The sequence below is a fragment of the Diceros bicornis genome, chromosome 16 (assembly GCF_020826845.1).
Source record: "Diceros bicornis minor isolate mBicDic1 chromosome 16, mDicBic1.mat.cur, whole genome shotgun sequence".
NCBI lineage: Eukaryota > Metazoa > Chordata > Mammalia > Perissodactyla > Rhinocerotidae > Diceros > Diceros bicornis.
The window spans coordinates 63,841,429-63,856,818 of record NC_080755.1 but is presented as its reverse complement, the minus strand read 5'-3'; the positions used below and the strand labels follow the sequence as shown (position 1 = coordinate 63,856,818).

The 15,390-nt window shown below is 47.7% G+C and overlaps 1 protein-coding gene across 1 annotated transcript; it reads left to right on the top strand.

Annotated features, from left to right (window-relative positions):
- The first annotated feature begins 2,015 nt into the window (after positions 1 to 2,015).
- PTGR3 (prostaglandin reductase 3) lies at positions 2,016 to 14,994 on the top strand. Its single transcript, XM_058557313.1, has 2 exons — positions 2,016 to 2,252; positions 8,728 to 14,994. Exons 1-2 carry the CDS (start codon positions 2,044 to 2,046, stop codon positions 9,650 to 9,652), a joined length of 1,134 nt encoding a protein of 377 aa, XP_058413296.1. The 5' UTR covers positions 2,016 to 2,043; the 3' UTR covers positions 9,653 to 14,994.
- Positions 14,995 to 15,390: the final 396 nt, after the last annotated feature.

The window sequence follows — 15,390 nt, the reverse complement described above, 5'->3', positions numbered from 1 at the left end:
TTCTTCCGATGCGAAATCTAATGCAAACACATTTTGATCGTGGATTTTTGGCCGGTCTTGATCTTCCAACAGAAAAATTTTGAAAAATACAAAAAAAAGCACCCCGCCCCACACACAAAAAAAAGCCAAGAACAACAACCCGGAGAGTGTGTGCAAAGGGATGAAGAGCAGAATTCACTGGGTGGGCGAGATGAGCGTGGACTATCCCCCCCAAACTCCTGGGAGAGAGGGAGATGCACTCTCGCTCTCTCCTCTTTTCAGTGAAATATAACACACATTCGGATCGCAGAGCTTTCAGACAGTCTCAACTGATAGACAGACACATCGAGCTGCTTTTCCTGGTTCAGTTTTTACTCCTCCTCCTCTCGCCAACGTCACCCTGACAATTACAAATAGGTCTCTCACAAACCATACCTGTCAATCTTTTTAATTGCTTTGTTTTCTTTTTTTTTTCCTGGAGCTAAACAATATGACACAAAAAAGAAATCTTAATACAGCATAACATAAAAGATTGCACATTGGAGGAAGACACTGAGGGGTTTGTTATTGCAATCCACTGGCTGATACTGGGTAAAACCCATGTGTTCTAAGCCAAGTTAAGTAGACACTAGTTCCTGCGGATTTTTAAACCTGTTAGTAGCCCCCCTCCCCCCCCGTACATTCATAGACACGCACCCACGTGGACACAAACTACCCTTGGATGAAGAATGTCCTACATCTAAGATAAAAACCCTGTGTCACTTTTACAATCTTAGTTTGGGGGTTAGATTTGATTGGAGAGGGACACTGTGTGGCTTTTATATTTTGGTAATTCATGGGTAAGTGGAAAATAAGAGGATTGTTTTAATTAAAATGTCTATCTTTAATAAAAATTTAAGGATAGACTTAGCTCCGCACACAAAAATGTGGAAAATATTTTATTTGGTCCCTCTATGAAAAGTGAATTGATTATTTGGTCGATACAGACAATTAGGAAGAAAACTGACACGATGGAACTGCAGATCTTTCTAGCTGGGTTATAAAATGAGGTCTTCATACATCATCGCAATGTCTCCAGTTCAATTAAGTCCCTCGGCATCCCCACCTAGAAGTTTAAAATGTTTATGTGCTCTGCGAATTTGGCCCTCTGGTTTCCAGTATGTGTGTTCCCTCCCAACGGGAAACCTGTAACAGTTTTGTAGAGGCTACTTAAAACATTCACGGAAAAACAAAAAATCTAGGCCAAAATAAATAAAATGGCTTAGTTCGTGCAACTTGCATGGGACAGACTGAGGGCAGAAGGCGCGGGCATGCTGTTCCAGGGCCAGGAGGCCAGGAGCGGGGGCGCAGGGTGCAGTGGACGCCCCCGCCCTGCGTTCGGTGCTGGAGCGCCTACACTGGAGGCAGGGGCTGCCCGCGCGGCCGGGGCCCCCGGCCGTGCCCCGCAGCCCCGGCCGCGCTCGGGGTTGATTCGTACCACCTTGCAAGGAAGTGAACGCTTCGCACGGGAAGGGGAGGCGCCTGCGCCGGCCGCCGGGCGCCGCGCTGCTCGGAGGACGCCCCGGGCTGCCGCCGGCTCCGGGCCCCGGCAATCGCGGGACGCGCGTGTCCCCTCGCTGCCCCCCTCACCGTTTTGGAGGAGTCAAATCCGGCTTTTAGAGCTTGGGGAGGGTGGGGATATCCGGTGCCTCCCGGGCGCCGGGAGGAAGGGGGAGGGCGAAGAGGATCCTTGGCCAGTCTGCGCCGAGCAGATTCAAACCAAAACAAAAAGATTAAAGGAGCAGCGGCCGGGGCGGCAGCGGTTCTGGGCCGGGACCCCGGGGGTGGCGCGCCCGGGAACCTAGGGGGCTGCACGGACTCCTGGAGCTGCGCGCAGCGGGGCGGGAGGGGGGAGCGGGAGCCAGGCGTAGTGGGAAGGGGGGGAGCCGAGGGGAGGGCGCGGGCCGGAGGAGGGGCGGACCCGTCCGCTGCGCCCGCCCGCGCCGAGCTGAGCCGAGCCGATCGGCCCGGGCTGGGCGCGACCCTAGCCAGCGGCGGCGCAGAAAGCGGGCAGAGGCGCGGGCCATGCTGCGGCTGGCGCCCGCCGGGGCCCGAGCCATCGTGGACATGTCGTACGCCCGCCACTTCCTGGACTTCCAGGGCTCCGCCATCCCCCGCGCTATGCAGAAGCTGGTGGTGACCCGGCTGAGCCCCAACTTCCGCGAGGCGGTCACCCTGCACCGGGACTGCCCGGTGCCACTTCCCGGGGACAGAGACCTCCTCGTCCGGAACCGGTGAGCCCGGCGCGCGCCCCCCGCCCCGGCCCCGGCCCGCCCTGCGTCTCCCCGGCTGTCCCAGGCCCGCCTGCGTCCCCACACCCGGCGCGCGCTCGGGCGCACAGCCTGACTTTGCGAGATCCCGGGAAGTTGAACCCGCCGCCATCTGGCGAAGGCGAATGTAATGTGACTGTTGCTGGTGTGAATATCCGATGCCACCGAGCGTCCTCATAACTGAGGGTTATTTTAATTTGGGATTCTCCTCCCCTCCTCCAGCCCTCCCTCCTCCCCCTCCCGCTTCCGAAATAAAACCGACGGGACCCAGAAGGGGAGGCTCCCTGCCCGGCCCACCCGCGCGCACCCACGGCTCTTGCGTTCACATAATCTTTAGGGTGGAGCAGGAACAGCCTGGACACAAACTGCGACGTTTAGGTAACGTGCTTTGGAGGAAGGAGGCCGGGGACCCGGCTGGCTTTTCCAGTCCGCTCCAGGTTGTCAGCCGCCTCCTAATGGCGGAGCCTGTCATTGGGTGTGTTGGTGTGCACCTCGCCAGTGTCGTCTGCGTGTTGTCAGTACCGTGTGGCTGCTGTCTGTGCCCCGGAGTGTAGCGACTGGCCCGTGGCGCGCGTCCAGGGCGGCTGGGCAAGGGTCAGGGTGGGGGCATGGCTGCATTTGCCCGCACGTTTGGCAGACCTTCGACACTCGGGTAGTTACCCGATCTTCTTACTATCTTTTCCACTTCCACACTCGCACCTTAATGTGTTTCTGTTTCACTAAACCTTAGTAACTGGTGAAGCAAGAGGAAGGAAGGGGACCTCACTCTGTCGGAGCCATGCCTGCGGGTCTCTGCTCGCTGGGTCTGCTCGCTGCCCGACTTGCAGGCGGGGTGTTCCCGGTCCCTCTATCCCCTTCGAAGAGCAGGACTCGCCGGTCTGCTCACTCCCTCCGAGGGGTTACAGTGTTGCATGTTTCAGGTTGAATAATACTATGCAGGAGTAAGTTCTGATTGTAGCTGTGTTGTAAATTGTGTACTAGAAAGTACGGTAAGTCCTCCGCAAGGACTGAAGGACAAAGTGTACTAAGTATCGTGATGCAACGTTTAATCGGTCCGTTTTAGAGATTCCTATCAGCCTTCCAAACAAGACTGTACAACTGAAGAATTCTGATCATTACATAAAACTTTTGGAAACCTGTTGGAAACGTAAAAATTGAGTGATCCAAGGGTGAGATTGAGTGGAGACTGGGGGTTTGGGGGTGGCGGGAGTGCTTTAAACGGTGGGATGTGTGTGTCCTTTAAAAAGTTTGTGTCCGTGGAAGCAGGGCTGCAGAGGATTTCTTCCTTGTGCGCTGAGACACTAAGGCTGTGGAGATAAGGACATGCGTCCAGCTAGGTTAAAAAGAAGGGCATGTGTGTGTTCACGAACCTACAAAACATACGAGTGACTTAAGAGAAGTTGAGATGAGACCCAGGCTGAACAGCCTTCAAACAGAATTTAACAGGAAAAAGTTTCACACAGGCTTTTTTTTTTTTTCTGGTAAAGTATAATATTGACTGTGAACACTGATGTAAACACACACACACACACACACAACTGCTTGAATAAAATCCCTTTTGAAGAGTGTGAAGTGGGGCGGGGGTGACTGAGCGGGGTAGGCAGGGGAAGGTGTGAAGTTAGAGCACTACCAGCAGCATCGAAGGGGGACCACCCGTCACGCCCTAGGTGGAGGCTGCGCGGGGCTCCTGGCCTCCGTGCCTGCGGTGTGCATCAACTCCTCGGGTGTCCTCCCCTCCTCTCCTCCGACGCCTCTCCCTTCACGCTCACCGTCGCCCCTCGCTTTCCCTTCCCCGCCGAGTGCCCGCGCACCCTCGCCCCCCTAACCCCGAACTCCCCCCCCCCCCCACCCCCCACCCCCGCGCGCGCTGGGTCACCAGGGTCGGTTCCTGAATTCGGTTGTCAGAGCTCTGGAGCGCCAGCTCCCTCCTTTGGAGCTCATCAGTTTGGGTTGCTTTAAGATCCATGCCTCTTATTTTCCCTCCACATATGCCAATATAAATAGTATATTTATATGTACAACTTGACCTCTAACTTCTACGTTGAAGTCCGCAACAGAAAGAGAATGGGGCCAGTTTTCTGCGTGGTGGGAGTGGGCAAATCTTTGTCTCCCCCTTTCCTTCCTCTGTTGGAAAATCTGCTCCTACTCTCAAATTGTAGGGAAATCCTTTATTCTTGCAAATAGTGTCAATGGAGGTGGCATTTTACCGATTTTTTTTTTTAAAGCATAGAGGCGTTATAATTCCCTGCAGGTTAGTTCATTTTAATCCTAGACCAAATCTCCCCTGAACAATGTTAACTGCATGAAAATTTTATGCAAGCGCATCACATTTTTATCATGATAAAATCTGTTCTGGAATGAATGGATTAAACCCAAATTCGCTTGTTGGGAAAGGTAGTTTGGAGGTTTTCATTGTGCTCCCTCTGACTATTCTTTCAGTTGAACCATTTGCACATCTCATTCCATCTTAACAGAAAATACAAATTCTTTATTCACAGGGAGGGAAGCGCTTCTAAACTAGACATCGGTGTAGGATGATCAAGTTTACCATTAGGGAAAGTGTGAGAAGGAGCGCACACCATCCCTGTAGAACCTATAACTGAAGTTCCTTTATCCAGTTCTCCCCTTCTGCTTCACGCGTCCGAGGACAACTTCCAATCTCCCCCTCGATGCCCAGCCCTCAGAAAAGAAAAGGAAAGGGAGAAAGCGCCCTCCGTTAGGTCAGTGTGCGCGCTATTTTTAGCTTTTTTTCGTACGGTAGTGACACATTATTTCGTTTCCAAATATTTCTAACGATTTTCTGCTCAAGTGTAAGATAATGGAGCAAAGAGTTTGTAGGAATGGCAAAGAGGAACTGGGGGGTGGGGAAGGCATTTTTGATAAACGGTTTGCTGCTCACGAGAGGGTAAGATTATTTCTGCTGACTCTCCAGGCTGAGGGGTTTTTTTTCTTTTTTCCTTCTTTCTTCCTTTTCTTTTCTTTCTTCTTCTTCTTCTTCTTCTTTTTTTTTTTTTTTTAAGGAAAGTTTGGTTTGGACGACTTTGTCTGCCAGTATTGAAGGCTTTTGCTTTGGACTCGAGTCTTCGGGTTTGGTTTTTGTTCAGCGAAAGCGTTTCCCTCCCCCTGAGGACTGCCCTGTTTCATAATAAACGTGACGAAGGGGTTCAGCACTTTTTAGGGCCAATAACCGGGTGACTCTGGAAGGATATATATTTGGGGAAAGCCCACACCGGATCCGTTCTGTTTCCTGGAGTTCCTCGATTTTAGTCTTTTGAGTGGACCCTCCCGTCGGATCGCTAGAACCCTGCACTCATAAAAGCACGTATTTTAAATTAAATGGGGTACCAGGAGAGTCTCTAATGCGCGCATCCTTCCCAGCGCGGCTTTCCTTTCTTTTCCTCGCCCGCTCGCCCTTCCTGTCCCTGCTCGCCCACCCGGGCCCCCTGTCCCATTGTGCCTGCTGCTCTTGAACTAGTTTCTGGTGGAGCAGAAGGCGCGGTTCCCGACCCTCACGCAGCTCTTCCCAAAGCCTAGGTAAGGACGAAGGCGCGTCCGGGCAGTGGCGGGTCCCCACCAGCCGCCGCGGCCACGCAGCATTAAAACGGGGTTCCGGGGAGAAGTGGGGGGCCGGCACCAGGGGCTGGGCGACCCTGGAGGGGGCAAGGGGCGCGGAGCGGAGTAGTCGCGGGCTGTCGCCACCAGCCCGAGACGCCCTTACCCACGACGCAGGCGATTTAGAAGATGGCAGGACGGTGGGGGAGCACGCAAAATGGGGGTGCATGGTAGGCCAAGGTCACGGTCCGGCCGCCGGCGGACCCCAGGCGGGCAGCCGCTGCGCTCCGGTGCGCTGTGCTATCGGCGCTGCCCGAGAACTTGACCGCCCGTGGGCCGGAGCTCCGCGGCCACACCAGACTGGACGCGCCTGCCGGGACCTCCACCTGGCCCAAGGAGGCCGAGGTCACGGTCGCGGCCTGGGCGGCGGCACTTCCACTCCAACGCCGGCCGGCGCGGCCCCAGCCCGCTCCGGGCGATGGAGACATTGATCGCGCCTCTTGGTTGTGGCAGCGGAGAGGCCGCGGGCCGGGAGGGTCGGGCCGTCAGCGGAGGCCGGGCACTTCCGAGGAGAGACAGTCCCAGAAGCACCGATTTCTGGCGCCCTGCAGGCCGGCCGGGGCGCACCGAGGGCGCCTCGGGGTAATCGGAGAGCTGGACGCAACCTGGACGGGGTGCGCGGCGGGCCCTGCGGGTCTCCTGCCACCTCTCCAGCGCTTGCCCTGGGCTCAACCGCAATGTTTGATTTGGTTTTTTAAGCAAAGCCCCTATGGTAAACTCAAGCTGCCGCTGGTCGGCTGCAGCCACCCAGCTCCCAGCAGAGCCCCACTCCCCCACCCTCAGCCTGGCCCTTGCTCCCCCCTCTGGTTCGTGTGCCCTCTCACCTCCGCTTTTCTCTGGGGGCGTGTGCCTGCTCGGTCTCGCCACCCCTCTCCGGGAAGTGGGTCTCGCCACCCCTCTCCGGGAAGTGGCAAACCACAGCCTGGCGCACGGGGGTGGGGGGGGGTGCGTTTTCCTCCAGCAATGCTTTCCCACTGGAAGGCCCCCCAGGGCGCGTAGGTTCCGAGATGAGGAGACCCGAGGGGCCGGCCACCACCGGGGGGGGGGGGTCCCTCCGAGTCCAAGGCAGGGGCTTCCCGCAAAGGAATGGCCTCTCCAGTTGGGACTGCAGAAACGCCAGGGGGACAAGCGGGGAGAGGCGGAGAGGCGAGGGGCCTGGGGTGAAGGGAACAGAGCTGGAGGTAGGGCCTAGTCCCCCACCTCCAAAACAAACCCCGTGGTCACTTCCACCCCGCGGACGCCTTCCTGGACTTTGCTTTACAGCCTAGAGCAGGGCCACTGAGAGACGAGACGCTCCAGCTGGGCTCTGCCCTGGCTGCTGTCTGTGAAATACAGCAGCTCGATCCCAGGAAGCTGGCCCTTTTTCTAAAAGACGGGGCCTTAAGAATTACGTAAGTTTAAAGAAAAGATAGCAGCCCCCCCGACAGAATAATAGAATGTAGGCATCTTGGTATTAAATGCCAAATGAGAAACCAGCGAAAATCATTTTTCCCATTTCTCATTCTTGAGTATCGTTTCTGGGTATGGGTTTCTGTAGGCTATTTCGAGGCTGTGTGGTGTGCTAACTTCTGAAAGCGGCCTGACATGCCCGAAAGAAATGGTTTCCTGCTTTCTTATTTCTACAATATGTAGGGAGCTTTCAGTGTTGTAGATATGCAGAGCATAATCATAAGGGAGCATTTATAAGTGCAAAGTGTTACCTATAGCGCAGTGGAAGTGGATCCTTGCACAGGGCAGTTTGGGTTTATTAAGTTAAATTAAAAGTGAATTATTTTAAAATGACCTACTTACCAGCTTTCCTCCTGCCACCACATACTACCATCTTTTCATTTCATTACAGGTGGAAGTGACATTTTTAGGGTCCTCCATTATGTGTCTAAGCCACCTCCTGAAATTCTCAGTGGATGGCTTTTTTTCCTTATGTATCAAGATATTTTTGTTATGAGGTATACCAAGAGAAAAAAGGCTGGTAAAAATACTGGCCTTGCAATTAAATTCACTCTGGATAGCAAAGTGAAAATAATCATCTGGAGTTAATCAAGTTATGTCTCTGCTTCTTGTTGAGCAAAAATATAATGACGATTTGCTTTCCTTTTCATCTGAAAAGGACTGTAAAATGTTGAATGTTCCATAAAAATTTCTCTATCCTTATGAGACAATTTTTGTTCAATTAATCAAAATGCATATTTTCGCCCTGGACATAGTAACGTCAGAAAGAAAATTTGCGGCAGCCCCTCTCAGTGTTTTCAACAGCCCCTGCAGGAACATGGAACAACCGATGACCTTCCACGTTACATCAATCTTTAATAATATCATTGTCATTACTATTATTATCTGAAGTGTTAAATTGTTGCCAAAATCAATACAAGTCTACTTCTTTGAATATATTTTATCCCACTGTTGTTTTTAACATCTTTGTTAAGAAGCCAATTAATTCCAGCTCATAGCTCCAGTGAAGTTTGCATAAGAGAGCTTCCTGATTTTTTTTTTTTTCCGGTTTATTTCTGTTTCTGAAAGAAAGCAGAGGGAAATACATGTGAAATAGATAACTTGATGTTTAAAGTGATGTGAAATTATTTCTAAACAGATGAAAGAATAAAATATACCAAAACTCTGATTGCAAATCCCTGTTGAACTAATACTTGTTTAATTCCTTTTTTTCAACTGAATATCAGGACAAATTTTTTTGAATTCTATCAGAATGTATAGCTTAGCCAACCCTCCCGATTCACCGAAATTAGAGGAATTTCTCTAAGCGGAATATAAAGGCTTTGATGAAGAAAACATCGTAATATATGTATTTATTTATTTGTTTGTTTTCTTCTAGATTTGTTGGTGTTAATGCATCTGATATCAACTATTCAGCCGGCCGATACGACCCTTCAGTAAAGACCCCCTTTGACGTAGGTTTCGAAGGTGTAGGAGAGGTGGTGGCCCTAGGCCTGTCTGCCAGTGCCAGATACACTGTTGGCCAAGCTGTGGCTTACATGGCGGCTGGCTCTTTCGCTGAGTACACAGTGGTGCCTGCCAGTGTTGCGACTTCAGTGCCCTCTGTGAAACCCGAGTATCTCTCCCTGCTGTTAAGTGGTACCACCGCATACATCAGCCTGAAAGAGCTCGGAGGACTGTCTGAAGGGAAAAAAGTTTTGGTGACAGCAGCAGCTGGGGGGACGGGCCAGTTTGCAGTGCAGCTTGCAAAGAAGGCCAAGTGCCATGTGATTGGAACCTGCTCTTCTGATGAAAAGTCTGCTTTTCTGAAATCTCTTGGCTGTGATCGTCCCATCAACTATAACACTGAGCACGTGGGTGCTGTCCTGAAGCAGGAGTACCCCGAGGGTGTCGACCTGGTGTATGAATCCGTTGGGGGAGCCATGTTTGACGTGGCTGTAGACGCCCTGGCCATCAAAGGGCGCTTGATAGTCATTGGGTTTATCTCTGGCTACCAAACTCCTACCGGCCTTTCCCCTGTGAGAGCAGGAGCATTGCCAGCCAAACTGCTGAAGAAATCTGCCAGCGTCCAGGGCTTCTTCTTGAACCATTACCTTCCTGAGTATCGAGCAGCCATGGACCACTTGCTTCAGATGTGTGCAAGTGGGGACCTGGTGTGTGAGGTGGACCTTGGAGATCTTTCTGCAGAGGGCAGGTTTACCGGCCTGGAGTCGGTATTCCGGGCCGTCGATTATATGTACATGGGAAAAAACACTGGAAAAATTGTAGTTGAATTACCTCACTCTGTCAACAGTAAGCTGTAAAAACAGAACAATGACATAAATCAAAGGAGAAAGAAAATGGGTACTTTATGCCTCAGAATTACTCAAATCAATTTATTTTTAGTTGAAATGGAGATAATATTTCTTAAAACAAGAGTAAGGTGTTAAGGAATAGGTTTCTCTTTCTCTTCTTTTTTTTCTCTCTTTGCCCCTCACTTGAAAAAAAAATGTGCTAATAAAACTTCCCTCGATGGCTCAGAGGTAAAACTTTTACATTCAAGTCTTTAGTCATGGACAGTCTCATTCCAGACTTTATTGTTCCAGGGAACTAAATTAATTCCTGATGCAAGATCTGATCAAATCAGTATGTCCTCAGCTTGATGAGATTTTAAAATCGGTCTTAAAAATAGTTCACAAATTCTTTGCTTTGGAGAGTTTGGTCTTATGCTAATAAGTAGTTAATAAATAAGAGATATTGCAAAGTCAGCCATATTTCAGAGTCCATATTCTCAGGACGTGGCTTTTTTTTTCCTATAAATCACTAGCCAACTAACTAAATAGATTTTAAGGAATTACCCCAAAACTTTGATTTTCTTAAATTATTAGAAAAAATGATTAAGTGAGCACAAACCTATTTTAAAGAAGTAACTCTTATTTAATGGCTTTTATGCACAATCATCCTGGTGAGGGAAAAGAGAATTTCTCTTTTCCCTTCGAAGTAAATTAGTGTTGAAAACATATAGACAAAAAGCAGGTTTTAGAAAGAGAAACTACAGAGATTCAGGGGACTTTAAAAACTTAATACATGCCCAGGAAAGGGAAAAGTATGTGCTACACCCACATTGGCGGTCTACACAACACAACTTTGCCATGCGTGGGAAAGCACTGTGTAGGCACACTGCAAGAGGGTCACACCAGCCTGCAGCAGGGTATATCAAATAGCACTGTGCAAAGCAGGGGCCCAGGGGATCTTGGGTAATAATACAGTTGCTTCGTGTGGTAGATGTTCAGACTAGAAGGCATGTTTTATCTCTGATCCTGGAAGCAGAATAGCAGCCACTGATCCTATGTTCACATTTTACTTCTCCACATGTTCTAGTGCAATGAAATGCTTCTTGTCACTCTATCCCAATGTCACACACGTGAGAGTAAGAAGTCATGCCCGGAGCTGCTCTGCCTGCCTCCTAACCTTCAGCTCACCAGAGACTGCCACAGCTTTCATCGTTGAGTTGGAAATCCCGTAGTGCCTTTCTAGTTGAAGGCAAAGCCCACCAGATTATTTTTCAAAGCCTTGGGTTTCCGTGTATCGAACATGCTAAATAAATATGAACGCAATTAAAGATGCTCCTGGAACCCTGGTGACCATATTTAAGTTTTCTTTCCTTCCGTCTGAGGAGCAAGGAAATCCTCCTGCTGAATAGCTGTTAGTATCTATTTTACAAGATTTACTCATTTTCAGGTACCTAATGTAGCTGCTAGCATGCATGCACAACAATACAATTTATATGGTAAATGGGACCAAATAATGGCTTCACTGAATGTTATGGCTGCACTGAAGGGAAATGTCACGGTAAATAGCTGCCAAATTATGGATCATGCCGAAGTGTCACAACTGCACTGAAGACAAATGGCACTAGAGGCTATTGCCACTGTGACGCTTTTGAGTTATGAAGAGGGTAGCAGCCTGATGCGAGGCTCTGTGTCCTCATTATAGCAAAGGGTTACTAGTGCAGGGTGCAAGGAAAGCCGGGCCAGTGTGGGCTCAGTTATTAATCTGTCCCTTTCAGACCTAACAGCTGTAGCAAAACGGAAAGAGACTTTGCCTCGCTTTCAGATACACAAACAAACAAAGGGGAGGGGGCAGGTTTTATGAAATGTAACTGCACAGGAAATGCCTGGTAAGGGAGGAACATTGTAATCAAATCAGCTCATCAAAGATTATTATTAAACGTAGCATAGTATACGTCTGATAGGCCTAGCTGCCGCTTGTGCAGAGGGATGTGTGAAATCTCAGCAATGATGCGCTTTCCCCTTTGTCAAGACTTGAGGAGTAAGGACATTGCCAACCAAATTGCTGCTTCTAAACTGAAGTGTGTCCCGGTTTCTTTCACTTTCATGGGTGGGTAATAAAGATGAAAGACCAACATTTTAACTGATGGATCCCTTAAGCTACAGAATAGAAATTTATTATGTTTTGAAGGAATATACTAAATTCAGCTATGTAAAAAAAAATTTTCAAATACCCAGGTTTAAAATAAAATATAATCTGAAAACCTCATGCTCTCTCTTTCCCCAAACTAAGGAACTACAGTGCATGCTGTTTTCATTTATTCTTAGAAAATAAGCATGAAAGATTCCGCCCATTCAGATAATGCCAAAAATATGTTTAAACTTTTTTTTTGTTCTTCTGAAAAATGATTTGTAAATTGAGGGTCATAGTTCAGCATCAGTTTCATCTTCTGGGATTATCGTTCAAGACCAGCCGCTAATGGGAGGTGAAATGGTGCGATGCTCTCAACACCTTTCTTCTGAACTGCATTACATATCACAAAAAGCACATCCATAATTCAGGGCAATTGTCAGTCTTTGTTTTAGAGACGGGGCCAGGGCTGGACGATCGTGGAGGAGGAGTTATTTCCCAGTTCTCAAGGTGGCCTTCTCTGCACATCAGCCTTGAGGCCTCTGGCTGGGCACATGGAGGGGCTTGACTCTGGTAGGTGAGCCGAGAAACCAGAGGGTCCCAGCTGTTCCTTACCATTCCATTGTGACTTCTAAAAAGCCAAATGCTATTCCTTCAAATTTGTTTTGCATGCAAAAAATACCAACAATGTCATTTTGGGTCCCTTTGATGATGACTTCTACTGTTGACCAATTTCAGCGTTAAAAAAAAATTCAGAGAATAGTTTGCAAAGAAACAACACAGAAGTTTTGCGTGATACGTTCTATAAATTGTTATTGTATGATTTCATCTGAATGGAGTTTCTCAGGAGTAGGACAGAGCCTCTGTAAATGATCATTAGTATTACATTCAGTATTTATCTATGAAAGTGCAGTGACAAATGGCTGCTTCTTATTAAAATGAAAATCCTGCATTATGTGCTTAAGGAACTTTCCAGCTAATGAGGATGTAATGTCCTCAGTACAACACAGACCTTCTTTTTTGTTCACCACCACAAGATGCTGGAAACTTGACAAATGATATCATTTAAGACACATGCCTGCCGTAGGGACCTGCTTTTTGGCTTCCTGTTTCTGGCTTTTATTTAGGTAACATTTATAATGGCCACCCGACTTGTAATGGGTAATGTTTTAACCCCTTCGTGGAGTTCCCAATTAGGTTGAGTTTACTACTTTCAGAGTTTCCTTTAAAAGGGAGCGGGGCTGCTTAATCCTGAAAATATTTTACTTGATCACTTTACCACCCGTACATATAGGATAAATACCATATTTTAGATTTATATAAAAACAGATGAGCAACATACAACTTTCAGAAAAAATACAATGGAAAAAGACCAAGCACAATCAGCTATGGACAATGATTTCCCACGGGTTAAAATGCAAGCTCTATGAATGGAACCCAGATGCGAAATGACCTGATTTGAAGGATTCATAATTACTCTTCTCTATACTTTCCACTTTCTTGTTTTATTAAATAGTATTTGTTATTTATAGTACTTATTCAGACACACAGTTTATCTATGCAAACTTTGTTAGTTAATTTTTGTGTTTGGAGTTTATTGGGATTTTTTTTTGAAAGTTAGATTTTCCGTAACTAATTTTCTAGTTATGGCCCAGAATTAAATATTTAGGATCATATTTCAGAAGTTGAAATGTAAAACTCTGGATTATCAATGCTGTTGGTGTGGGCATTTTAAGCTTTGAATTCTATTTTTTACTAGACCTTTAGCATCATGTTATTTCAACTTATAAAAGGAAGAATGTTTGATATGAGAACCTTATTGCTGTTACATGAGCAAACTATGGAATGTTGGCCCAAAAAAACAGCTAACCAAATTTGTAAATAATATTTTACCAATATTTATCAGTTCAAGTAATTCTTGATAGAAGAGAGTTAATATTCAAAGAAAGTCAAATAAGGTGCATATTTCAATTATGTATGCTTGAGTCTTCTGTAGAATTCTTTCACTAGATCTGAGTAGCTAATGAGATGTGACGGTAAGACTAAAAGTGTCCTGGTGTAAGTACCGTCCCAGCATCTGTTGATACGACATAGTGCCCATCGCAGGCCTGCCCTTCAGTGCTTGCTCAAAGCATCCCGGGAGACAGGGCCACTCTCGGGAAGCGTGTCTTGGACCCCTCCAGCAGCAGGCTAAGTACTGCATGGAGTGTAGTTTGGGGAAACCAACATGTGGCTCGTATGTGCCCAGAAGCACTGAGCCAAAAGTACAGAGATTCCAACGGCCCCCAAATGAAGAGTTCCCCTTGAAGGGCACTATCTGACAGTGTTTCTGCCAACGTGAAATTAAAATAATAATTAAAACACACCCAACTGACTGGTGTTAATGTCCAGTACGAAAGATGGATTTGAGCTTAGAGCTCAGGAAAATGTTCCATAAAATTGTCAGCGGCTGTTGTGCTTTCTCCTCCCAGGTGAAGAGCTGACTGCATCTTAGAATGACTTGAGTAAACGGTTTCTTTGGTCAGTGGGAGGTGCAGGAGCATGTTTAGGGGCTAAAGGGTGTCCTGCTTGGAGGAGCCTTTGCCTTGCTCTCTGTGCGCCCACACCTGGGGGGTCGGCCAGCAGAAACTTAGACCTGGAAGGAGCCTGGGACACTCTGCCCTCATAAATGAGAAGACTCAATTGTCCTTTAAACGGTAAAATTTGAGATTTAAGGGACAATCTAGTTCTACCCATTTTATAAATGAAAAAACTGAGATCCAGCAAGAATAGGTGCTTTGTCCAAGGTCACGGAGTTTATTGGACTCGGAAATGAAGCTGGAGCCCAGGCAGATCCCTTCCTAGCGCATCAGGCCGCTCTGTCCTACCCCCTTTGTAATTTGCCAAGGTCCCTCGCTATATGGCTGATTAAAAGTGCCACAAAATAACAACTGGCCTCTGTTATAAATTTTTTGGTGGATGAAATGACGACCAACCCAGGAAGAATATCACAGTTCTGACCATGAAAGTGTGTTCTACTCCAGACTCCGTTTAATCCAGCACAAGTCAGGGTTCCAGATCATTTGCTTCTGTGTCATCTGAATACCACACAGCCTTTTGGGGGAAAAAAAAAAAAAAAAAACCCCAGTGGAATTAACGGATGAATGCCTACAATTTAGTTTTAATGCTACAAGGAAAGTCTCGTCTCCTATCAATGTATTCTTGTTTGTCAAATAATGAAAATCAAATAAAGAAAATCTGTATTATCATGTGTTGACTGTTTTTTTCTAGAGTGATTTCACCTGCTTATGTTATTGCCTATAGAAAGCTGATAACGTTTGACTATCATAATCTTTTAACAGCAAAGTATCTAGAATCTGAATTTGCTGTTCCACCTGAAATAGAAATCTGAGTCCGACAGACTCAGGGCTGTGGTGGACGGCTGCAGGCATGGCAGCGGGAAGTACTGTAAGGGGAAGGGACACGTATGGGGACAGATGTTGGTGGTCCCAAGTTTCATGTTCACGTGTGGCGAGAATCTCATACTCTGTACAAAAGACAGATTACAATGAAAGCTCAGAAACAAGCCCTTCAAAACCACATGACATTGAACATCCATGTCTTTCTACATCACTTCTGTCTTCCTGGACCTCATGCATAA